This window comes from Gorilla gorilla, chromosome 5 (genome assembly GCF_029281585.2).
Source record: "Gorilla gorilla gorilla isolate KB3781 chromosome 5, NHGRI_mGorGor1-v2.1_pri, whole genome shotgun sequence".
In the NCBI taxonomy this organism is placed as follows: domain Eukaryota; kingdom Metazoa; phylum Chordata; class Mammalia; order Primates; family Hominidae; genus Gorilla; species Gorilla gorilla.
In genome coordinates this window covers 55856179-55883458 of record NC_073229.2, presented here as the reverse complement: position 1 = coordinate 55883458, position 27280 = coordinate 55856179, and the positions used below count along the sequence as shown (strand labels likewise).

The 27280-nt window shown below is 41.2% G+C and overlaps 1 protein-coding gene across 3 annotated transcripts in view; it reads right to left on the bottom strand.

Annotated features, from left to right (window-relative positions):
- The window catches only part of ZFAND3 (zinc finger AN1-type containing 3), a 340077-nt gene that overhangs the window by 33907 nt on the left and 278890 nt on the right, over positions 1-27280 (bottom strand). For all 3 annotated transcript variants that reach the window (XM_031012033.2, XM_031012034.3, XM_031012035.3), the window contains one exon: positions 3837-4004. In XM_031012033.2, the coding sequence (XP_030867893.1) occupies positions 3837-4004 (168 nt within the window). The remainder of the gene's footprint in view (positions 1-3836; positions 4005-27280) is intronic.

Sequence of the window (27280 nt, the reverse complement as noted above, 5' to 3'; positions counted from 1 at the left end):
GTGGTGGATCATGCCTGTAATCCTAACACTTTGGGAGGCCGAGGCAGGTGGACTGCCTGAGCTCAGGAGTTCAAGACCAGCCTGGGCAACATGATGAATCCCTGTCTGTACTAAAATACAAAAAATTAGCCAGGCGTGGAGGGACGCACCTGTAGTCCCCGCTACTAGGGAGGCTGAGGCAGGAGAATTGCTTGAACCTGGGAGGCAGAGGTTGCAGTGAGCTGAGATCGTGCCACTGCACTCCAGCCCGGGCGACTCCGTCTCCACACACACACACAAAAAGGAAGCCAAGCTATGTGTTATCAATCAAGATCTGCTCAGAGAAGACAGCATTCTTGTGGCTGTCACGTGGCCCAGATTTGATGAAGATGGCCAGATTGCAGAAGAACATCCTCTAGGTGTCAATTCAGGAGACAAGACTCCTGCAGTGACAATGAGCTGATCAATTTGCCTACTGAGTAGAAAATGAAACAAATAGATCCATTTTCAGGCAACTGTTTTCTATCTTGAGAAGTTAAACTATTGAAGATGCTCTAAGATGCAGGATATAATCCCAGCCTCGCAACCACATGCCTTTTCTAATTGGCACCCTGAAAGATTTCACAGGAAAAGGGTGTTACTTTGGTATTGTTGATTTAAAGGTTATCTAGTCACAGGGAGGCAGAGGAGAATTCCTCTTCAAAATTCCTCCTTATTGAAAGCCCATGGAGTGTCTTGGCAATTAACAATTCCTATCACCTCTAGCTGTTCCCTATGTAAGAAGGCTCAGAACTCGCCTTACAAATTGCTCTTTTGAAGATCAAAGGGAAGCTGAATGTGTCTGTGTGTGCTCTTGATGAGACTGTAATTTAATGGAATTTTTAGAGAAGGCCTCACTGGCAGTGTTTGGATGACAGCCCTGGGGCGGAGGATTCAGGGGAGCTTGGCCACTCTTCCCTTTGGAGCGTCTTCCCTGCCTTTAATTGGCACCTCATTAGAAATTAATGAAAATGACATCCTCTGTTCTTCCTGCTCTAGGCATCGAATGCTACAAAAAGGCCCATCACAATTCATAACACATTCAATTTATATAGCAATGGCTCTTAAGCATTATTTATGAGATGTGAATTTCTTGTCAGCAGTTAATAACCTGTACAGAATGGAAGGCAAATGTAAGAAAAGATTGCGAATATATATTTAAAAAAAGATTTTCTGCAGGGAAGAAGTGTTCTGTTTGAGCTCAAACTACCTTCCTGAGTCTTCACTTTCAGTAGTAAATTACTGTGTTATCCCCCCTCTAAAACTTTTCAGGGCAGTTAAACATCTCTCCAACATCCATGCATCCTCAAGGAAATAACAGTACAACTCACCCTTTCCTAGAGAGATCCAAGCAGGCAGGAGGAACACAAGAGCTCTTTGTCAAAAACAGTCCCAGATTTTTTTATGGTATGTTCCCATTGTTGTCCTTCATCTTTTGAAGGGTGACAGTTGACTCAGTCATTTTTCTGGGCACATAAGTGTAATGCTCTCAGTGGGTCAAACTGAATGTCCAGCTGACTCTAGGAAAGTTACATCCTGTTGAGACTGCAGAAAGCTCAGGGCTTTCTACTCCAACAGAAAAAGTCAAATCTCCCTAAAAGCAGACTTTCGGAATTGGGCACAAGCCAAGAGACTACATGTTAGAACATTTAAAAAGGATGCATACTGAAGCAAACCCAATACGCATTTAGCAATCCAGCCTCCTGCCCACAAAGGTTAAGAGCATGGCAGAGTAATCTGTATTTACCAGAGATTAGACAAGTTGGCTTTACTTGAGTGAATGTGAAGTCATCTAACATGTATTACTGTTTTTTTTTTCTTTTTTTTCAGGTGGATGCTAAGACCTTAGGAAATTAGGTAGTTTGCGTCAAAGCTGAAGGGTAAACTGGGAGACCTGGTTACATCTTTAGATCTCAGTGCTAAATTGTGAAATCTCCTGTTTGCCTGACAAGAAGAAGAAGCATTAGCCACTGCCGGGGACAAGACAGCATACTTGATAGACCAATTGCTTGATCCGCTATGGCAAATCCTGTGTAATACCCAGGATTCAGTTACTTTCAAGGAAGAAACAAGAACAGAAGGTTCAGGAAAGTCCCACAACTCTAACTGAGGAACAACCAAAAGCCTACGTTACAAAAGCAACAGCTAAAATGACCAGGTAGGCTCACAACACTGGTAACAGACTGAACTGCTCAAATTCCCCGAGAGTTCACATGAAGACCAAAGCAAGAATTTGCAGATCACAAAAGATGAGACAGCCTCTTCAGAGTGGAGCGAAGCTGGTTAGCCAGCAGAGCCCAGAGTTTCCTCAGCCATCCACAGTGTCCCTGCCCTACCTCACCAAGAATTTAAAATTGCCTGGCAGGGTTGATCGAAATAGCCTAAGAATAAGGTTTTGAACTTACCTGGGCCATACTGCATGCATGAACACATGGACATCTGAAAACTGCTGTCAGCCTCTATTCCCACCACCTATCCTAACCCTCTTTACGGTTTCCCAAAAATGCTTAGCACTATAACCAAAATGCCCTAAAAACCTTATCTGCTAACATTTAGACTCCCCATGCTGGTTCCAGTTTCTGCAGTTGAATATGCACTTCTAATCTCGTGGAGTACCACATACACCAGAATGTGTAACAAACAGGTATCTGGTCAAAACAGGAATAGGAGTTCCAACGTAGTTTCTATGAAAAGCTAATAACCTCTCTCTTCCTTCCCATTTCCAATAGGGCAGATAATTGAGGAACCGTAGCAGCAAAGGCTGCCGCTTCAGAAGATAGTAAACTTCCAGTGACCATTACTTTATAACTGCTGAGTGAACTATTTAGTCCTGACTGTCAGCAATAGTACTTGTAGGATATCTTCGGCTGTCCCAGAAGTGAAAGGGGGCTTCTAAAGCTGACTTCTCAGAAAGAAAGAAATAGGATTCTCAGAGGCTACAGACAGGTCTCAAAGTCAGCCTGATGACAGCTGAACTGGTCCTCAAACAATTTTATTATATTAGGTTTTAAAACCAGGAAATAAAAAACAAGTACAGGAAACTGTAAATCAGCCTAAAATAATGCTGCTACACAATTTCGTTCCTATGTGTCATGATACATGTGGTCAAGAAGAGAGAAAGGGTTGACTTAAGTTTCATTCCACTGTGGGTAGGCATCCCTGTGCAACAATTCTAAAAGGTATTACACTACAGAATACAGAAGGAAAGGTGACTGTAAAGCTATTTCAGACTGGGTATATGGTGGCTCATGCCTGTAATCCCAGCACTTTGTGAGGCAGAGGCAGGAGGATGGATTCAGCTCAGAAAAAAAAAAAAAAAAGGCTATTTCAAGGACTAAGGTTCAAAGGAAATTTTCTAATCAAAGCTTAATTTAACAGGGATATGGAGAAAAAAAATCTTCCATTTATCATAAATAGTAAGAAGCTCATTCAAAATTAACTTAATATCTGAATTTTATGGTACATACTCCAGAATTTTGCTTGTTTGGTAAACTTCTGAAGTCGTGAGAAGAAACCAGAGTAGTAAGTGGTGGGGGGAAGTTGAAAGCACTAAGCAGTGAGATGTAGCTCTAAGGAGATATGCATTAAGAACAGGGGGATGTTTTTGTCTTTTTTGCATGTGTGAGAATAAAGGGTGTTTAGAGGCAAACATCCTATGCTCCTGATTTCTCAAGCCCCAAACCTATATCGCATGCACTACTGTAGCAAACTTACAGTACTCAGAAGAAGAACGAAAGACTTCAGCCACTTAAATTTCCAAAGCTGGGCCAAGGTGTTAAGGATATAGTCTCCATCACGCCACTGGGGGAGATGCTTACCGCAGCGACACGATCCCAATTCCTGCTGCACCAGCTCCAGTTTGGTTTGGCACTGGAAGCACCGACGTCGACTCTTCTGTTTGGATCGACTGGTTTCCTCGGACCGTTCCGTATTCTCAAGTAGTCGTGGCCGTTTTACTGGTGAAGCCTCATTCTCAGACTGTGAATCTGACCAAAACAACATATTTGGGGATCAGGATTAGTGCCTGGCCTGGCAAGCACAGTTGATTAATGTATTTCCAGGCATTCGCCTGACCAGGCTACTGCCCTTGTCCAGGAATCAGACAGGTGAGAGCCAGTTCTGACTTGCTTGGTTTATACTGCACAAACTATGACAAACGTGTACCTTTAGTGCTGACTTCTAACAAGCTAGGCCTGAGCTGGAGAGGAGGGTGCGGGTGGCTCAACAAAAACCAGTTCTATGTTGTTGTTTTTAAAAAGAGCTGAGATTCTATGAGGAGACCATTCCAGCTAGAAATGGGGTCCTGTCTTTGTATTCCGTTGCTGGGACCTAGATGCTTACTGCCTGTATTGGTTAGATATCTTTTCTTGGGCATTTGCTTGTCCTCAAGTAGACCGTAATTCTTTAGAGATGGGACTATGTCTAACGTATCTCTGTATCACTATGCTTTCACAATTCCATTCCCAAAGCCAGCGTTTGATGAGTGATCTGTAATCTTTTATAGTAAAATTACTCAAGTTTCTACTCTTAAAGACACAAAAGTCAGGTTCTAATACTGACAATTAGTTCAATTTGATTCAGAATGAAGGGGCACCTCTGCTGGTGCACATGCAAGCTGCCCTATGAACTCCACCATGGGGTGGTGCAGCAGCAGCAGCACCAGGCACCCCACCTTGAGGTGGAGCCAAAATGGCAGGTGGAGGGGGGTGTACTCTGTGAAAACTGTGTCTTGCACAACTTCAAAAAAGTAATTAAGATGCAACAAAGCTCTTATCACAGGCAAGGCTGTAAACGACTCTTGCCTTCAATAAACTGGGCAGCTCTTTGGGGCTCTGTATTCCTGAAACAGCTGCTTGCATACCCACGATGTACCTCTTACCAAGTTCCAAATTGTTTGTGCTAAATTACTTCCAGAAAGGAGTCTCCTAAACAGTCTTCCTCAAAATAATCCAGATGCCACACCTCTTACCCCTCTGTCACCCCCACCTTGGTCTAAGCTATTACCAACTCATCAAGCCTACTACAAGAGCCTCTTCACTGGTCTCTCTGCTCATCCCCTTGTCTCTACAGTCTATTCTCCACATAGCAGACAAGTGACTCTGTTAAAAAATCAAGTTAGAATCATGTTACTTCCCTGCTCAAAACCCTCTAATAGCTCCCCTCGTCAGAGTGAAAGTCCAGATACTTAGACTCTCAAATACCCTGCATGACTTGCCCCACGCTCAGCTCCTGCTGCTTTCCTTCCTTTGCTTATCTACACTAGCCTCCTTATTGTCTCCTACCTGTGGTACTCTGTACCTTCTATTCCCTCTGTCTAAAACACTCTTCACCCAGATCTACATGGGATCTTATCTCTTTTATCACCCAGGCCCCTGATGGTGATGATGGTAGTTTGCTCACAGTCCCCCAGCCCTGCTGCACTGTACTGGCATATGGAGGCCCTGCATCATTCCCTTTTATATCTTTGCTCCAACGTCACATTTTCTTTTAAATTTTATTTTGCAAAGTCACATTTTCATTGAAGGCTTCTTCCCTGATCATCACTTCTAGATCACTGAATCCCTATTCTTAGCACTTCCCCTCGTCTGTTTCCCTTTTATTCCTCCACAGCACTTATCTTTAACATTATGCCCTAAAAGAAAGCAAACTCCAAGAGGGCAGGAAATTTCACCTGCTTTGTTCACTGATGTTCCCTCCATGCCTATGGCTCAATAAATATTTCTTGAATGAATGAATTTGTCTCCTAGGCAGTCCTAATATTCTACTTAAAGTGGCTCTAGTGAGAAGCCACAGCCTATAGGATGTATTTTAGTGAAGGCTGTCTGTATGCCCTTTCCTAGCCTCCCTGTGTGTGAGGAAGATGCTGCACTTCACCCAAGATTGTCCAGTGGACCCCGATGGTGATGCTGGTAGTTTGCTCACAGTCCCCCAGCCCTGCTGTGCTGTACTGGCATATGGAGGCCCTGCACCATTCTTAGCAACTACAGACTTCATTTTTCATCTCATTTAATTCTTCCAGTCCTACATGACATTTTGCCCCAATACAAACCAACTAAATAAGGACTCTGATGAAAACAATTGAAGGCAAGTTCAGCCTATTTCCCAGCTCTGCTGAGCAAAGCTGTCCAGGCCCAGTCAGTGTGGTGACTAAGGTGGCTACAGATAGGGCAGGCGCTCTCCCTTCTTCTACAAGAGCAACAAGCAACAATTTAAATATAAATCATTACAAAGCAGTCAGCTGAAAGAAATTCACCTTGTATGAGCCACACTGCTCTCTGCTGGCGGGGTCCTTTTACACAAACCAGCAATGGCTCTATTTGTATCAATAACCCTATTTAGAATTTTTTTTTGGTAACAAGAAAATTCTAGAGTAAAAACTGTAACAAAAAATGTTTTTTTCTGAGACAAAGTCCTAAATTCAAAGCATCCTTATAGGAAATTACTCCCACTGGGAGGCAGGTGTCAGCACAAGATGGGGAGGCAGCTGAGGCCTTTTCATTATTACTATGATTAAAATCTGGAGGGCCTTGGCACAATGCCAGCACACCTCTAATCTAACACAGAATTGCTCAGACCCTGAGCCCCTTTCTTTCACACCTCTGTGTCTGAAAATGCAGAGTTCACATTTAGAGCTCTTTCTACATGAATCTATCCCAAACTGTCAAACATGCTGTCCATCTGCAAAGCACCCATTTCTAAAACAAACCTTTCCTGCAAGGAGAAGACAATTTAATTTCACTGTGTCAATGAAGCCGGGGGGAAAAAATAAAGAAAAGACAAAAAGAATTTCAGTGTGGCAATATTATCCATAAGGTAACTATGTCCAAATAAGTAAGGAGTTAGATATGTGAAGAAAATTTTTTTAAATGTATGAGTCCTATGGCTGAGAAATAGAATTCATATTTACATAATCACAATCATTAGTCATCACCAAACAACCCACTTTGATGGGACCCCCCAACCCCTGCCCTGCAAAGTTAGGAGGCCTGTGCAGTCTTGACCTCTTTTTCTCTTAATTCCCCATCTTATCTGACCAATGGGCATTCAATAGCAACACTAAGGAATGTCTACATGATCCCATGCTGAGATTTTCCTTGATCTATTCCACATTAATATAAAGACCACTGAGTTATTTGTTCTGGTAAGCAGTAGGCATGGAATATTCTTGAACAATGAATCCTAAAGGAGGTTTCTGATGCTGCCACAGCTTCTGGTATGATATACTGATCATCCTAAAAGAACACCATTAAGCCCTACTTGGTCCTCTGACAATCAATGTCCCAGCATCCGTACAAGTCTATGACCAAAGGCATCCATGTACAGAAAGTCGGGGCCCCAGGAAGCAATGCTAGATGATTCTAAAGCAAGGCAGAAGAAATGTCTAACAGAATGTGTTATGTTTTAGAATCAAAGAACTACTCCAGATAGCAAGAGATCCACACCTTTGAAGCTCTGGAATATGCCCACTTACTCTTCCCTAGATGAAGATCTGTTAGATGCTCTCTAATGCTCCCTGCCACCAAGAGCGAGGGTAAATAAGCTTCCAAAACTGCTCACTATCCTCCACAAGCTATTGCCCAAGAAGGTGACTGTGTATGTGTAATTTCTTCGAGAAGCAAACCATTCTCCGGCATTTTCTCACAAGTCAACTTAGTGTTTTAATGAGAAGCTAATGAAATAAATAGTAATCTATAGAATCATCCTCACTTGCAGAAGAAATTTACATTTCCTCTGCTAATTAGTTAATGAAATCTTTGTGCCATGGGGCGAGTTGCTTAAATAAGAGAAACAGATGTCCAGGGCAGGGGTTCTAACGACATGATAATGAATTAAATAATTCAACTATTCATTTGTAAGTTTTATGTCAATTAGAAAAAGACTACCAGGAAAAAAAAAATCCAAACATGGTTGACATTAAAGCAACCATCTACTACCCATATTTGAATAAATTAACCTGTAATGATTCACTTTTACTCACAAATATCATTCCCTGTTACCATGAAGCATTGCCAATTTCCTGAAAACACGTAACAGTCTACTTGCATACTCTGAACTTGGGCAGTACAGTTAAATGTGGAGAGAGAGGTGACAAGAAATAACTCTTACATGCAGCTTTAACTGTCAGAAGCAGCGAGTCCTTGCAAGGAGCATGCTCATTAGTAGCAGGAGGAACTCCCGTGCCAAGCTGGAAACCATTCCCACCCCAGGAGTTAACAGTGACTTCTAATTAAGGTCCTTCATAAAGGGCCAACAAAGCAGATTCTTTTTTTCCAGTATGCTTTTACTTGAGAACATAATCTAGTGTAGTAGATATACCCACACAGAGCTGCCGCTCCCCCATTCCAGGTTCACAATTCTTGGTACTCACCAGACCCCTGCTTTCTCTGCCAATGTTTAATAGAATGAGAAACATATCACATCAGATCTAGTCAAAGGAAAGTCTGATCAAGAATCATAATGTGATTAAATAAGGAAGGAAAATCTTAAGAAGAAGGATTTTGCCTATTTAGCTTTCTTGGTTTGAAAGTAACTGCTGCTTAATTTTCTACAGAGAGACAAGTACTGCACAGTCCGTCTCTCGGTATCCAAGGGAGATTGGTTCCAGGACCCCCCAAGGATACCAAATTCCATAGATGCTCAAGTCCCTCATATAAAATGGCAAAGTATTTGCATATAACCTACATACATCCTCCCGTATACAGCTGACCCTTGAACAACATGGTGTTTGGGGTGCTGACCCCTGTTACAGCTGAAAATTTTCATATAACTTCTGACTTCCTCAAAATTTAGCTAGTAATAGCCTCCTGCTGACCAGAAGTCTCACTGATAACACACAGACAATTAACACATATTTTGCATGTTTTATGTATTACATACTGTATTTTTACAATAAAGTAAGCTACAGGAAAAAAAAATTAAGAAAACCATATGGAAGAGAAAACACAATTTCTCTTAAGTGAAAGTGGATCATCAAAGTCTTCATCGTTGTTGTCTTCACGCTGACTAGCTGAGGAGGAGACGAAGGAGGAGTGGGGGGCTGGTCTTGCAGTTTCTGGGATGGCAGAGGCAGAAGGAAATCTGTGCATAGTGGACCTGCACAGTTGAAACCCATGTTGTTCAAGCATCAACTGTACTTTAATCTTCTCTAGATTACTTATAATCCCTAATACAATATAAACACTATGTAAATAGTTGTTATACTGTATTATTTAGGGAATAATGACAAAAAAACTACATGTTCAGTACGACACAATCATCCATTTTTTCCCAAATATTTTCAGTCTATGGTTGGTTGAATCCACAGATGTGGAACCCATGGATATGGTGGGCTGGTTGTACAGTAATTTTAAAGACATGGAATCTTCTGAAGAGAGGAATTCTTCTAATTGTACTTTCCTAGCCAATCTCAGAAAGTAGTGTTAAGACTTTCAATTTAAGAACACAGTTTAACTGGAAAGCTTAACTGGAGACAACAAACAGAGCTACTTCTTTTAAAATTCTGTTTTGTCTCTGGCAGAAATTCACATTTGTTCCTTACTGTCATTCTTGTCTTTATTACTCATGTTCCCGCCTGAAAATTTCCAAATAAATTGTGTCAGGCCTGTCAAAGCTGAATCTCAATCTCTCTTAATCTCCTGTCACCCTGCAGCTGGCAGCCTGCACACACCCCGTGCACTAACCACGGCTGTGGCTTCCTGACATCTCAGGCAGACAGGCTTTTAGGCCTCTGTACAAGCCAACACTCACAATACAGAATAGGAGAGTGGGAGAAGCAATGTGGCAACAAAGAGAAGAAAGCCTTCTGCTATTCCCTTCACTCACACCGTCCCTTACTTCTACGAAAGATGAATCTGTTTAATCTCAGGCTCTATGACAGCTTTTGAGGTACTCAATCAGTTTTTTTAGAACCTATCAGTCTCTTGACAGATTGACATTTATGATCCCAACAGCCTGTGCAAACATCAGTAAGAGTAATAATTAACGAACCCTCACACATCACTGCTGTTTCTCCTTCGACCATTTAAAAGGAGCTTTTAGCTGGTAAAACCTTTGTCCACGAAAAATACCACACTCTCACTGGAAAAACTGATAAAAGAGGCTTGAAAAAAACCTGCTTTACAGGTACTTTCTGTGTTTCTCCTCATGCTTTGCTTTCAGGGTATATGCTGGGATTAGATTCATCTTCTCCTGACATTTTACTCTGTGTGCCATGAAAGACTTTAAGAGAGAAAACACCTTGCTACCCATTAAAAAAAAATTCCCACCTCATTTGACTGAAATTTTCCCTTCCTTTCTTAATGTTCCCAATGACCCTAAAATAATTTTGGAGTAACACATCTGTTGAAAAGCCATTGTGTGGACAGAGAACGAGGTTCAAGAGGCTGATTATTAAAATTTTGTGGAGAATGCCATCATCTTCATTTGATATGGAGACAAATCTAGCTTGAAATACTCCTAGGATGCCATGCCCTAGATCATAAACATTTAAAAAGTCAGTTGTTCACAAACTGCCAGGCAGTATAATTCCTAAGCATTAATCTCCCTCTCCTCCTGGGAACACAAGATTGGGAAATCTGGAATGGCTGATCAGGAAGGCTGACCATCTCGGGAGTGCACCTGAGCTTTGAGGTCTTTGTCCTTAGTATGCTCAAAAAACATACGGCATCAGAAATCTTCTTGGGGCCAACTCTTATCATCCACCAATCAGATTTTGGTCCTCCGGATAGCAACGCAGAAGCTGCTTCTGTGGAGACATTTTTGACTAGAAGACAGTTTAAAGAGCCGCAGAACACACAGAAGTCAGGAGTCATAATAAAATTATCATATGCCCTTCAGGAGATGAGTACCCAAAACCCCAAAGGTATGTTTTAAAGACTGAGATTAGGTTTTTCACTTCCTCACAGCCCATCTTCCCTTCCCATTTCTGGTGCACAGGAACTTGGAAGCTGATTTTGGCGGTACACCATGATACCAGAAACAAGTGACTATGAATTCATCAAAAGATCAAGCAGGAGAAGCTAATGGGCCATGGGGGAACAGCTCTCCATCAAATAGAACAATCTTAAATGAAAGTCATGGCAGGCTGGGTGCAGTGACTCACGCCTGTAATCCCAGCACTTTGGGAGGCTGAGGCGGGCAGATCACGAAGTCAAGGGATTGAGACCATCCTGGCCAACCAACATGGTGAAACCCTGTCTCTACTAAAAATACAAAAATCAGCTGGTAGTGGCGCACACCTGTAGTTCCGGCTACTCAGGAGGTTGAGGCAAGAGAATCGCTTGAACGCAGGAGGTGGAGGTTGCAGTGAGCCAAGATCGCGCCATTGCACTCCAGCCTCGGCGACAGAGCAAGACTCTGTCTCAAGAAAAAAAAAAAAAAAAAAAAGTCATGGCAGCAAGTCCAACAGTTTTAGAGGGCAAGGTTTTCCCTCTAACTCTTCTTTCTAATCTGTATGCCTTCCATTTTTTTTTTGCTTGCCTGTGCTGGCTAGTCCTTCTGGTATGATGCTGAATACGAATGTTGAGAGAGGACACCCTTGCCTCTCTCATAGGCAATAGGAAAAATGCATTTAGTCTTTACCCAACTTTTTATTTTAAAAATTTCAGTAAATTTAAAAATTTCAAACATATAGAAAAGGTTAATGAATAATACACTAAGCGCCTGTGTACACTCCATTCAGATTCAACAATTAATGTTTTATCACATTCCTTTAACTCGACTATAATGGTTAATACTAAGTATCAACTTGATTGGGCTAAGGGATGCCTAGATGGCTGATAAAGTATTGTTTCTGCATGTGTCTGGGTGTGTCTGCCAGAGGAAACTGACGTTTAAGTTGGTGGAATGGGAGAGGAAGATCCACCCTCAATGTGGGTAGGCACTATCCAATCAGATGCCAGAATGGCCAGAACACAGCAGGAGGAAGAAGGTGGGATAAGTCTGTTTGTTGGTCTTCTGGTCCTCTTTCTTCTTTCTGCGCCAGATGCTTGCTTCTGCTCCTCCTGCCCTTGGACATCAGACTCCAGATTCTTCAGCCTTTAGACTCTGGAGGTGCACCAGTGGCTTCCCAGGGACTCGAGCTTGGCTGCAGGCTAAAGGGTGTACTGTCAGCTTCCCTTGTTTGGGGGCTTTTGGACTTGGACTGAGCCACTATTGGCTTCTCTCTTCCCCAGCTTATGGAAGGCTTATCATGGAACTTCGCCTTGGAATCATGTGAGCCAATTCTCCCTAATAAACTCCTTTTTATAAATATATATATCCTATTGGTTCTGTCCCTCTGAAAAATCCTAATACACTCGCCCCTCCATATTTATACTTTTTTTCTCCCAGAACCATCTGAAAATAAGCTACATACATCAAAATACTTCATCCTGGAATACATAGATATCTAATAATAAGGGCATTTCCTTACATGACCAAAATATCATACCTAAGAATATTAAGAATGCCCCAATGTCACACAATATTTAATATTCAGTCTATAGTGAAATTACCCTCATTGTTCTTAAAGGCATGTCCAATCAAGTTTCATGTACATTTGGCTCTTATGTCTAAATCTCTTTTAATTTAGAACAGTATGTCCCTCAAACTATTTGTTCATTCATTCAAATAACGTGAGCTTTTTTTTTTTAACAGTCCTTCTTAATTTTCCTGTGGAAGGTACCACCACCTGGATTTATTCTTTCCTTCATCAATCAATCAAGCAATCAATGGTATCCTGTAACTTTTAAGGAGGTGGTTATTTATTCATTCAGGCTAGAGTGCAGTGGCACAATCATGGCTCACTGTAGCCTTAACCTCCTGGGCTCAAGTGATCTTCCTGCCTCAGCCTCTCGAGTAGCTGGGACTACAGGTGTGAGCTACCAGGCCTGGCTAATTTTTTGTATTTTTAGTAGAGACAGAGTTTTGCCATGTTGCCCAGGCTGGTCTCAAACTCCTGGCCTGAGGTAATCCGCCCACCTCGGCCTCCCCAAGTGCTGGGATTACAGGTGTGAGCCACTGTGCCTGGCAGGAAGGGAATATTTAATTGTATAACTTTCTCTGTTACACATTCAGAACCAGAAATGTAAAATTTCCAGCAGGCACCTGACAAGCCCACATGGCATGGCTGGAGGACTGGCACAAGTAAAGAAGGTGAAGGGAAGGTACTGTGTAATCAACCCAGTTTCTACTGCACCTTGCAGTTGGGGAGAAGAATGCTGTTCCTTTAGGTGCCTCCACTTCACCTCTTCCACATACTGGACATCAGAATATGGCTCATGTGTGTCTTGGCAAGGAGGAGATGCTTACACAAACATTAAGAGATAAGCTTGCTACTAGTGCTTTCAATCATGATTTGTTTCAGTCTGATGGCATTCTCTGTGACTGAAATTGAACCCAGCAGGCCACACAAGTCATTCTTCCAATTATCTCCTTTCCAGTGGTCTCCTTGTCTTTTTCTGATTGCCCTTTACCTCCTGACTGACACCACACTGCTGTTAGTAGTTGCTGTAAGACATCTCTTCATAGCTGCATTACTCAATTCTCTAAAATTCTTATTTTAAACCTAAGGAAAAAATTCACCAGACTAAAAAACATAAAGAAAAGCCCAGGAATGTTCATTTGTAAAAATAACCACAATTTCATTTAGTGCAATAATATTCCCAGTTTATTTGATCTGTTTAATTTATATAGGCTTCCCGATTAATGTCTACTCTGTCCAGGGCCATGACAACAGTCAATATCTCATTCATTATTTCATAAGTGCCTACTGTGCAACAGACATTGGGCTTTGAACTAACAAATCAAAACTAAGTACAGTAGTGAGCTGTCCCCTCAAGGAGGCCCCAATCCAGAAGGAAAGATACACACACACACACACACACACACACACACACAACTAGGGCCATACTAAGTGGTATGAGGGGAGTGTTATGAACACAAAAAGTAAAAGTGATAAACTCTGGGGGATGGGGTGCTTAAGAAGTAGATGAGAGAAAAGTCAGACAAGGTATCTCCTGGATTTAATTACTATATTTCCAGGCATGTAGACAGATGATTTTTAGCTCATACCTGTCATCCCCACATTCTTTTCTCATAGGCCTGCCGTTAAGAATGTCATTTGTAGGCCGGGAGTGGTGGCTCACACCTGTAATCCCAGCACTTTGGGAGGCCAAGATGGGCAGATCACCTGAGATTGGGAGTTTGAGACCAGCCTGGCCAACATGGAGACCCTATCTCTACTAAAAATACAAAGTTAACCGGGCGTGGTGGTGCATGCCTATAATCCCAGCTACTTGGGAGGCTGAGGCAGGAGAATCGCTTGAACCTGGGAGGTGGAAGTTGCAGTGAGCCCGAGATTGTACCATTGCACTCCAGACTGAGCAGTGAGAGCAAAATTCTGTCTCCAAAAAAAAAAAAAGAATGTCATTTGTATGTAAGTTGCTACTCATCTACCTTCTTCTCTTTACCAAAAACCATCCACTAAATAGAACATTTCACAGTCTGGGAAGCAAAGGCCCTTGGAGAACACCAGTTTGATGAGTTTTCAGGGAAATGAAGGTGTTGTCTGTCTTCTCCCTCCCTCTGAACCCACGGGGCTCAATTTTTTTCTTGGGGGCCCATGAACATCTCACTAAAATGTCAATGGTCAGCTCAGTTTTCCTTCTGTGATATTTATTTGCCTTATTTACCTAATATTGGTCTGTCTGTTCAGATATACACATGGCTTTCACTGCCAATTTTTCTCTATTAGGAATGTTCCGAGCCCATTTTCTTTTTATTATTAAATGTTTTATTTGGAGGTAACTGTAGGTTCCCATGTAGTTACAAGAAATAATACGGAGAGATCCCATGCCCCCTTCATCCAGTTTTCCCCAAGGGTAACATCTCACAGAACTCTAGTACAACATCACAACCAAGATACTGATATGGATACCATCAAGACATACAACATTCCCATCGCCACAAGGATTCTTCTTATTGCCCTTTTATAGCCATGTCCACTTCCCTCCGTTCCCCACTGATCCCTGGCAACCTCGGACAAACTAATTTCTTCTTCATTTCCAGAATTTTGTCATTTCAAGAATGTCACATATGTGAACATATACATGGAACCATACAGTGTGTACACAACCCATGTGTCCAAACTCATTAAAAAAAATTTTTTTTAATAGACTGGGTCTTGCTCTGTTACCCGAGCTGGAGTGCAGTGGCATGATTACAGGTCACGGCAGCCTCAAACTCCTGGGCTCAAGCGATCCTCCCCTCCGCTTCTGGAGTAGCTGGGATTACAGGCATGACCCACCATGCCTGGACTTGTACAAGCCTATTTTTAAGGCCACTTATCATGGAAGGTGGATATGACAAAAGAGATTCCTTAAAGTTAAGCTTCCTAATAACTGCAATAATGAACACTAACACAAAGCACATATTCTTTATCAGCACTTTCTAAATGCTCTTACAAATATTAACTCATTTTGGTGTTACAACAAGGCTATGAGGTAGCTACTACCTGCATTTCACAGATGAGGAAACTGAGGCACTGGTTAAGTGAACTGCCCACAGTCACACAACTAATAAGTGAACAGTAGCCTGGCCTAGAGTCCTTGCTCTTAACTACTATATATCCTGTCTCCAACAGTTGCTACACTTAAAGATGCTACTTCTGCTTTCCCATAAGAGTACCTTATTACGAAGACAAGTTTCTGCTACTTTCTGCGTATACAAAGACCCAGCTGTCTCTGGGATGAGGGCAGGGGACAGATCCTGGGGCAAATATAGGAATGAAAACAAGCTCCTCTATTTCATAAAATCATCTTGTCCAAATATGATTATTAATTTATCTAGGATATATCTCTGCTGAATAATTCTACTTGTTCTCTGCTCTTAGAATATGATTTATAAGACTTCTCACATGATTTTCTTTCCACTCCTGCTAACTCTCTGGATTTCTGTGGACTGTAGTCATATAGTACTTAATTTATTCATTATCTTCTTTTCTGATGTACAACATCATTCCACCAGTCATATCTTAGGCTTAATCTTGGATTTAGATACTTGCATGTTATTTTTAAAGACTTCATCCACAAAACTTTCTTTACTGATTACCTGTAGGATACAAAAAAAACTTCTCCCCATTAGCACAAGAAAACCTAGGTATTTTCATTTGAAATTTTATTGCTTTTAATTATCAGATAAGGCAAAACATGTCTTCTCAGCTTTATATGGGTCTCACAGGCAGAAGTCAAAGCTTCCTCTTCTCAACCACCCCGAGAGTGTCCTACAGCTCATACGTGAGGTCTCTTTACCAAAAAGGCACAGATGAGGATGGGTTCATTGAAAAACTGCAGCCACCATCCCTGTTTGTTAAGTGCCATTTCCACTGCACTAATTACTGAAAGGGCATTGCCAGGAGCTAAATTCCTCAAAGAGGTGTCTGGTCAGTGGAACCTGTCAGGCTAGCAATACAGCAGTCATCCTTTGTGGCTGATACTTAGCCTAGCACCATTTCCTTGTTTTAGCTTCTCCATATCAGCAAGACCTCTCCTGCCTGCCCAACTATATTACTTTTTTCTCATAAATTTTTCAGTTCTCATTGTAAATGACAAATGAACCTCAACAGATAACCTTTCCTTTTTATAACACGCTTGGGCATTTTGGAGTTCAACAACATTACAATGCATTGATGTTTAAAAATACTACATTTATAGCATCAGTGGAGTACCAAATAAGGTAGTACTCTAAGGTAAGACAAAACAGACAGAAAAGCAAAACTGAAAAACCTAACAGAAAAATCTACTTCTCAAAGTCCACATGCCCAGGTCCCCTAATTTTAATCTGTTCCTTGGCCCCAAGTCAGTCTATGACCATAAGAATTCAACGATTTGTACAGTGTTTGTACAGTGTTAAGACTAGATAGAACTTCAGTTCTACTATCTTTTGCAGTATTTATCAGAAGAGCAAAATCAGCCAAGATATTTAATCTGCCAAAAGAGAGAAACTTGAGAAGTCCGTGAAGTGTGTATGTATGTATGTGTGTGTGTATATATGTGTGTATATATATACACGTGTATATATATGTCTGTATATATATACACGTGTATATATGTGTGTGTATATATATACACATGTATATATATGTGTGTATATATATACGTGTGTGTGTGTATATATGTGTGTATATATATATTGTGTATATATACATATATACACAAACACACACCCAGATTTATTTTCATATACAGTTAAGTCCTCAATGTTGCTGACAGGCTCTTAGAAACTGTGACTTTAAGGAAAACAACATATAACAAAGCCAACTTTTTTTCTCATAACGTCATAACCAAATGATGTTATCTGAGGACCTGTTGTCGTTCCCCTTAAAGTCGCAGTTTGAAAGAATCAATCAACAACATTAAGTGAGGACTTACTGTAACTGTGTTTAAGATGGGCAATGCTGTTTTCATTTTCTTAAAACATTCATTTAGAAGTTAAACTTCCAGCCAGGCGCGGTGGCTCACGCCTATAATCCCAGCACTTTGGGAAGCCGCAGCAGGTGGATCACCTGAGGTCTGGAGTTCAAGACCAGCCTGGCCAACATGGTGAAACCCCATCTCTACTAAAAATACAAAAATTAGTTGGACATGGTGGCACGCGCCTGTAGTCCCAGCTACTCCAGAGGCTGAGGCAGGAGAATTGCTTGAACCCAGGAGGCGGAGGTTGCAGCGAGCCGAGATCGCGCCACTGCATTCCAGCCTGGGGAACAGAGCAAGACTCTGCCTCAAAAAAACAAACAAAAAAGTTAAACTTTCTAAAAATACAGAGTAAGTCTCCTGCCTACTCTGTAGTTATGTGAAGCCTAGAGGTATTTAAATTCGGCCTTATAAAATTATACAACTTTTGGGCAGCTGGATAGTACCTGCAACTGTGGGCACTTCCTCCTACTGTTGACTTATATTTGGACAGGTCTGGAGGGAAGAGACAGGCCAGAAGTCTTCGAATAATGGTGTACCCCAACACCTTGGTCTCTAAGTATAGATGACTTGCCCAGGGGTTAACCTAATCTGGCCCTGGGTCCTTTGCCAAAAAGACTGAAAATAGATTTCCTTTATGGAGAAACACTGAGTGTAGGGGTGAGGTGGGGAAATGGGTAAAGATGAATGAGACACTAATTCAAGTAAATTTTCTGAATTTTTATCAAAAACACACATACAGAGAAAAAGTCAGATATTCCCATGTAAATTATCCCACCCCTATGAAGCCTAAGTACCCTACTCGTGAGTGTTTCTCATCTTCCAAATGTTTTGCCTGTCTGACTTATAATGCAAGCTTTCAGGGTGGGGGCAGAATCAGCTATGTTCAGTACTCTACTGGTACTCAACAATAAGATGAAGATGAAGAAGAAGAAGATGAAGGAGGAGGAGGAGAAAGAGAAGAAAGAGGAGGAAGAAGAGGAGGAGGAAGAAGAAAGAAGAAAGGAGGAAGATGATTTCTGTAACAGGACAAGTTGCTAATGATGGTAATCTAGCAGTGAGAGACTGTCATCCTGTGGGATATGCTCCAGGTTTAATGTAAGGGGGAAATGTTTGAACGTTTATATTTTGCAGTTTAAAAAAATCAGCTTGAATGCATAACTGAGTAGATGCTAAAATTAAATAGCTGATTTGTTTTTAAACTATTTGTTTCCAGTTTAGCATCAGCTTAATTCAGTTCCTCTCCCTACCTATCATTTAGTTTCTTCCACCCAAAATTTAGTCTTCTTTTTTTTTTTTTTTGAGAGGGAGTCTCGCTCTGTTGCCAGGGCTGGAGTGCAGTGGCACGATCTCTGCTCACCGCAACCTCCACCTCCCAGGTTCAAACAATTTTCCTGCCTCAGCCTCTCAAGTGGCTGGGATTACAGGTGCCCACCACCATGCCCGGGTAATTTTTGTATTTTTAGTAGAGATGGGGTTTCACCATGTTGGCCAGGCTGGTCTTGAACGCCTGACCTCAAGTGATCTGCCCGCCTCGAAATTTAGTCTTTTGACTCACTGCTCTTAAGACAAATCCTTAAGCTTATAAATAAATAACTTCCACACCTCATGTGATGTGATGCTAAATGAACCAAAAGTTAGATTTCTTCTGGTATATTATGACAAAGAGTGCCCAGAGAAAGCCTTACACCTTTTCTTCTCCCTGAATGAGTACATTAGGTGTTCCTTATACAGGGTTGTGTCAGTGTTGATGTAGGCACTACTAAGTGTGTACAACGTTTAAGAGAGCTGAAGAAAGCTGCTTTAAGAAAATGGTTTATATATAAAAAAAAGAGAACTCCATTTGCAAAATGAGCTGCTGAAAAATCAGAAGCAAGGAATTCTGCATAAAATCATTATTATGAAAATTGTCTTTAGTATGTATTTGAAACATGAGAGGAGCAACTATCTAACATTGTAACCTCAATTCAACCATCTTCACTAAAAGAATTATTTATCAAGATGTCCACATTGTGATCCACCATACTAAAACTCAACTATATGTTATATCAGTGTTAAGTTCGCAATTTTGACAATTGTACTGTAGCTGTGTAAAATAATTCCTATTTTAAGAATTACACACTGAAGTTTTGGTATAAAAGGGTGCCATGTCTGTGATTTACTCAAATGGTCAGGGATATGGATATAATACACATACATACATGTATACAGACAGACACAAACAGGGCGAGAGATAAGGCCAATGTGATAAAATGTTAACATTAGGAAAAGCTGGGTAGGGGGGTACCTAAGAATTTTAGGAAATATTCTTATAACTTCTGAAGTCTGAAATTATGTTAAAAAAAGAAAAATCCATAACTATATTCCAGAGCAGCTATCCTTAGAGATAAGTGGCTGGAGTGCCTACTGAATTCTTTCTCAGAAATGCTGACACTGCTTAGGTCTGATGGGAAAGTACATGACAACATGTTTGTAGCTGGTAATCAACAGTAGGGTCAGAACTCATGCTTCTCCGGGTTTGCAGTGAAGTCAAAACTTACCTGTAGGTACACTTCAGTGATTACTCACAGACTTTCACTTGTCATCTCTTGGTCCTTACTTCCTCCAACACCAATAAGAACCTATTTTTCATTGCATTAATTACTGCAATGGCTATTCTAGGAAGGATGATGACCAAGACCTTAAGATATGATTTTAATCTTCTAGAAACAGGTTTATCAGCTGGGCGTGGTGGCTCACGCCTGTAATCTCAAAACTTTGGGAGGTCGAGGCGGGCAGATCATGAGGTCAACAGATCGAGACCATCCTGGCCAACATGGTGAAACTCCATCTCTACTAAAAATACAAAAACGAGCTTGGCGTGGTGGTGTGTGCTTGTAGTCCCAGCTACTTGGGAGGCTGAGGCAGAAGCATCACTTGAACCTGGGAGGCGGAGGTTGCAGTGAGCCGAGGTCATGCCACTACACTCCAGCCTGGCGACTGGCGACAGAGTGAGACTCCGTCTTAAAAAAAAAAAGAAAAAAAGAAATAGGTTTATCAACAGGATGCCAAGGAAAAAGTGGAGCTGAATCTTGTCAGTTACAGGAACTATCAGTTAATGCCAAGCTGGAAAACAAATTCTGCTACAGCTAACACCTCTCATTCAAAATGGTACTACATGAGTTGTCTCCCTACATACAGCTTTCTTTTAAAAGCCATCTGCATATTTGGACATATAATTCAAGCTGTAATGTAATAACACTATCTTTGAAGAGAGTTGTTTGACTTCCGCTAGAAAAAAAGCAGCAGCACCCAGTACATTTTTCAAGTAAATACATATATACCTTGGGACCCATATTCAAGGTAAAAATTTTAAAGATTGTCTGCTATAGTCTTTTTCTTTACCCCTTGCTAATGTAACAGAAAAATTAACACAATCTGAGTTAAATGCCCTATTTTCTTGCTTATATATGTATACATTTTTAGTAAGTTTTGAAAGGGTGGATGGGTGTGGGAAATGCACAGCATGTCACTAATTCCCCTGTCCTATTGAGCTAATGGAGGTGTAGTTTATTTAAAATTCTGAGTTGTGGTTCTGCTATTTGGGAATGGCTTTCTGAAACTCTGTGGGTGGATACTGGTAATGAAACAGAGAATTCAGAATGACGGGGTGCATAAGGCCAAATAAGCTTTTATGGCAGAGTATGTGTATGCACTAGAAATAATTATACATATATAGTGGCAGGCTGGTTAACTGAACCCACAGAGGCACTTGGCTGTTCAGATAACTAATCACAATATTAAGTCCCCCATGACAAAAATGCCTCCAAGGTTAAACTGTCTGATTTTTAATCATAAACCAGTGAATTTATTGGCTAAAGTATCTTCTCATGTTGTTGGTTTGGATGCAACAGCCAGTCTTTCTTACCCAGATTTTAATCGCAAGAAACTATTAACCCTCTGTGGCCCCTAAATTGTGATGTGCCCTAGAAAGAAGAGTTCTCAGTTGTTAGTATAAAAGCTTAGAGACCTCAGGAAATAGGAATATTTATGTTTTTAAAAGGCAAGCTTGTGAAATCTCTGTTAAGAATTACTTTCCACCAATACATACAGAAATATTTAACTTCTAAGGCCTAGACCAGGAGTTTGAAACTAGCCTGAGCAACCCATCTCTACCAAAACAAAAACAAAAACAAAAAACAAAAACCACATATATATATGTATTGAAGTCAAAGTTTCCAAGAACCAATTAACAATGTTAAGTGAGGACTTACTTTAACTGTGTTTAAGATAGGCCGGGCTCGGTGGCTCATGCCTGTAATCCTAGCACTTTGGGAGGCCAAGGCAGGCGGATCACGATGTCAGGAGATCGAGACCATCCTGGCTAACACAGTGAAACCCCTGTCTCTACTAAAAATAAAAAAAATTAGCCAGGCATTGTGGCACACACCTGTAATCCCAGCTACTTGGGAGGCTGAGGCAGGAGAATCACCTGAACCTGGGAGGCAGAGGTTGCAGTGAGCCAAGATCGTGCCACTGCACTCCAGCCTGGGCAACAGAGAGAGACTCTGTCTCAAAAAAAAAAAAAAAGATGGGCAATACTGTTTTCATTTTCTTACAACATTCATTTAGAAGTTAAACTTCTGGCCAGGCACTGTGGCTCATGCCTGTAATCCCACAACTTTGGGAGGCCAAGGCTGGTGGATCACCTGAGGTCAGGAGTTGGAGACCAGCCTGGCCAACATGGTGAAAAAACCCTGTCTCTACTAAAAATACAAAAATTAGCCGGGCATGGTGGCACGCACCTGTAGTTCCAGCTACTCCAGAGGCTGAGGCAGAAGAATTGCTTGAACCCAACAGGCGGGGGTTGCAGTGAGACAACTACACGCTTGTAGTCCTAAGCTACTCGGGAGGCTGAGGTGGGAGAATCACTCAAGCCCAAGAGGTCAAAGTTATAGTGAGCTGTGATGGTACTGCTGTATCCAGCCTGGGCAACAGAGCGAGACCCTATCTCAAAAAGCGGGGTGGGGCCAGGCTAGAAAAAAGCAATACAACAAAAAAGGAAGTCTGATTTTCCCAATTATAATTCTCAATTTTCTTAAGAAAGGACAAAGGGGCTTTCTGAGCTTCCTGTCATTCACAGCGCTCACCTGTTCAAACAAGGGCTGCTATGGCTCTCCCTCCTTCCCTATCTCCACTGAATTCTACTTCCTTTCCATGTCTGCATTCTCCAATCTGACTGGCCTCAGGTGCTTATTATCAGCTTCTGATTCCATTTCTAAGTTCTTTCTCACTTTCCTCTACACTCCCTCAAGTTTCTCTTCAGTCTCATTTCATTCAAGATTGTCAGGTACCATCTGTCTACATCTCTATTATCTACTGAGCATTTACTAGGCATCATGCTAGGTGAGGTGCTTTAGATAAATTATCTCACTTCCTTCATAATAACTTTATGGCAGCCAGCCCACGTTTACCTGGCAAAAATCTAGACAGCTCTTCTTCAAAGCAACTGAATGGTCTGTCTAGGCAAAGCTGTTTCTATGGTCCCTTATAGTCGAATTCTCCTCCTGAATTTGAAAGCCTAACAGCAGGTTCTCAACCTCCTTACCACTAATTCTGCCAGTTAATACCTATATTCACTGCTTCCCACACACAGCCCCCAGTAAAAATTCTCACATAACAAAGAGATATAGTAGAAAACAGTCCTAGGCTGGGTGTGGTGGCTCACACCTGTAATTCTAGCACTTCGGGAGGCAGAGGTAGGAGGATCACTTGAGAGCAAAAGTTCAAGACCAACCTGGACAACAAGCGAGACTCCATCTCTTAAAAAAAAAAAAAAGAAAGAAAGAAAAATTAACCGGGTGTGCTGGTGCAGGACTGTGGTTCCAGCTACTCAGGAGGCTGAGGCAGGAGGATCGTTTGAGCCCAGGAGGTCAAGGCTGCAGTGAGCGGTGATCATGCCACTGCACTCCAGACTAGGTGAAGAGTGAGACTCTCAAAAACCAAAACAGTCCTATCTTCCCCACTCATCCACAGCCTCTTTCTTAAAAGTCAACAGAAAACCAAGCTTTGCCAGGTAAATGACGAGAATTAGTCCATGAAGAAGACCAAGATAAACAGAAAACCTGGTCTCAAGGAAATCACTGGTAATTCAGAAAACAGAAGAGCACAATGACAAATCTAACCGTTAATGAATATGCTTAGAAGACATTACCATGGAATTATTATATACATAAAAAAGGAAAGAACATTACGAAAAAAAATCTTCAGAGAACAAAAGTGAGCTCAAAGTATGATTGTTGAAATAAAAGGGTCAGAAGACAAAGTCAACAGAATCATCCAGAAAACAGGAAATGAAGACTCTGAGAAGAGAATTAGAGAAAGATTATCAAAATAGCACTTCCAACATCTAAATTATAAGCATCCCAGAAAAACAAAACAAAACAAAAAAACCCCCAGAAAGTTGATAGGGGAAAATAAAAGAGTTCCAGCGCTGAAGAAGGGCATCAGTCTTCAGATCTAAGGGACCTAGCAAGTATTCGCATCTTGAATGGAAAAAAGGGATGCCTAATACACACTTCACTACAAATTTTAGAACACTAAGCTTATAAAAACACAACCCTGGCTGGGCACAGTGGCTCACGCCTGTAATCCCAGCACTTTGGGAGGCTGAGGCGGGTGGATCACAAGGTCAGGAGTTCGAGATCAGCCTGGCCAATATGGTGAAACCCCGCCTCTACTAAAAATACAAAAGTTAGCCCGATGTGGTGGCAGGTGCTTGTAATCCCAGCTACTTGGGAGGCTCAGGCAGGAGAATCGCTTAAACCCGAGAGGCGGAGGTTGCAGTGAGCCAAGATCACATCACTGCACTCCAGCCTGAGCGACAGCAAGACTCTGTCTCGGGGGGTTGGGGGGGACAACAACAACAAAACCCTAATGAGTTCTAAAAGTGAAAAAAATCCAGGTATATTACTCATAAAAATGATAATCAGTGGCATCTGACTTCTTAGTAGTAACATGGAATACTAGAAGACAAGAATGCAATTACTTTTTTTTTTGAAACAGCATCTCAGCTCTGTTGCCCAGGCTGGAGTGCAGTGGTGCAATCATGGCTCGCTGTAGCCACGACCTCCTGGGCTCAGGTGATCCTCATACTTCAGTTTCCCAAGTAGCTGGGACCACAGGTGCGCACCACTATGCCTGGCTAATTTTCTTTATTGATTGTAGACACAAAGCCTCACCATGTTGCCCAGGCTGGTCTCCAACTCCTGGGCTCAAGCAATCCACCCACCTCCACCTCCCAAAGTGCTGGAATTACAGGTATGAGCCACCGTGTCTGGCTGAAGCAATGACTTTCATCCGAGAATTGTTACTCAAATTTTCCAACATAATGGAAGCAGAAAAAAATTTTCAGATATGCAGGAACTCTAACACTGCTTCTTTTAGGCACTAACTTGGGGGTGTATTTGGAAAAATGAGAGAATAAAAGCTTGAGCAGTGAAAGGAAATTCTAGGATGTCACTGCGGGCTTACAGAATCTAGTTCAGATTGGAGAGGAAAGACGGGTAGGCGCTAGGAAAAAGGTTTCAGGTGAAAGGTGTAAATACAGAGTTAGGAAGTAAGTGGTGACGTAAAACCAAATACTGTAGAAAAAAAGAGAAAGGCAATTATAAATGCCAGGGGTGGGGGGACCTGTATTAAAAAGCTATAATGCAAATATAAGGCAAACTAAGATGTGGCATGATTTTTGAGCAACTGATGGAATATAATAAAGGATCAATTTGGCTTTGCTGTAGGAACACTCTTTTTCCATGGCTCAGAGATTCTTATGCAATGGCTCACAGATTCTAGCCCTGGAAAGTAAATGAAAGCTTGCTTTCTAAATAGTTCACCATTAACTGTTTTCATTAGACCCATAGAAAAAGAAATATATTCTTAGCATGTATCACGTTGGTGGCCTGACAGGGAACGTTTACAGAGTCATAATAATGTAAATGTCATATATTGGGCTTTCAATTTTTTAGGAACAACCTATGAACATACATGGAGGATTTGCTTCTGGTTACAGCCTGACTGTAAATACAGGTTGAGTATCCCTAATCCCCAAATCTGAAATCCAAAATGCTACAAAATTTTGAGCTCTGGAACATGGTGCTCAAAGGAAATGCTCATTGGAGTATTTCAGATTTGGGATTCTCAGATTTGGGATGATCAACCAGTAAGTATAATGCAAATATTAAAAAATCCGAAACCTGAAACGCTTCTGGACCCCAGCAGTTTGGATAAGGGATACTCAACCTGTATTAACTAACAACCATGACATATAAAAATTACAAGTGTAGCCGACCGAAGAGATGATGAATAAGTATTTCCAATCAGATGTATTAATATCCTCATCAAGAGATAATGCTGAAAGTTGATGGATCAGGAAAGAATGAAAATCAACAATAAAATAGCGAACACTGTACCTACAGAACAAAGGTACTAAAACTGTCAAGAGAGGAACACTGGTCAGCTTTGTGGAGTAGGATCATATCCAAGTTATTACTTTCTTTTCTAAGCTATTCTGTGATATGGTATGCTACCATATGTTACTTTTATAAAAATGAAATCTTATTAAAAAACAAAGAGAGCACCACTTGTTCTCCTTTGCTTTTTTTTTTCTTCTGGATTAAATGCAGTACCCATGGAAAGTGTTACTTTGGCCCACTATAAACTTAAACTACTTAATGACAGCTTGAATTAGCTACTACTTGTAGATGCTATCTTCCCTCCTCAGTCCACAATAGTTCCTTCCTTATACCCTCAGCTCTCTGCTGCTACTTACAACTTATGGTATTATTTTTTTCTTTATTCAGAACACGGCGACCATCTTTTCTAGGAGAAACTCCCTAGTTCATCTTGTCTCAGCTAACTATCTACTCATTTACTGAGAAAATCTCTGACTGTATGTCCTTCCTTACACTCTTAGATAGAAATAACCCTTCTGGGTTTCTGCCTCTGCTGAGTCTTGCTTGTATGCCTCTTCCATTTCTCCTCTAATCTTTTCTATTTCTCTTCCTGGATCCCTTTTCTTTGTATTTTAGTAGGGGCAAAATAGTTCACTATTTTAACCACCTCCACACCAAAAAATGCCTGACCCTGTCTCTCCCTCCAACCACCACTATTTGCTAGTTTTTAATGGTTCAATTAACTCCATAATGAATGATTTCTGTCTGCTGCCTTTATTTCCTTGTTATCAAGGCCCTCTTTAATGATTTCAGGCTTTCATTTCCCACACATTACACAAACTTCATTCAGGTTTTCCAATGATCTTCTGCTAGCCATGGCCATAGCTTTCCTTAGTCCTCACATTTCCTGATCCCTCTTCTCATGCATCTTTCATGATCCTGTGGGAAGCTTTCTCCTTTCTTTAGCTTCCTTAACTCACTGGCTCCTCTTTCTCTTTCCTGCCCTGAAACACAGTCCTTACCCCCCATTCTTCTTCTTTATTCATTTGCACAGTTTTAATCATTGTTTCTAAATTAGCAATTTCTAAAACAGGCTCATATTTATAATTTTCTATAGGACTATAATAATTTAAGTTTAACTCATCGGAAACTGAAAATAGTTTCAATCAAGCTTTCTTCCTACTCCTTCCCTGTCAGTTACATCTTTCTTCCCTCAGTTCTCCAGATTTATACTTTGCAGTCTTTCTTCAGCCAACTCTAATCAGCCATCAAATCCTGTCAATTACTCTTTTCAAACATATCTTAATCAGATTTATCTCTCTTTCTCTATTCCACTGGCCACTACCCACAGAACATTCCTGAATAAATAAGTAGGAACTGTTT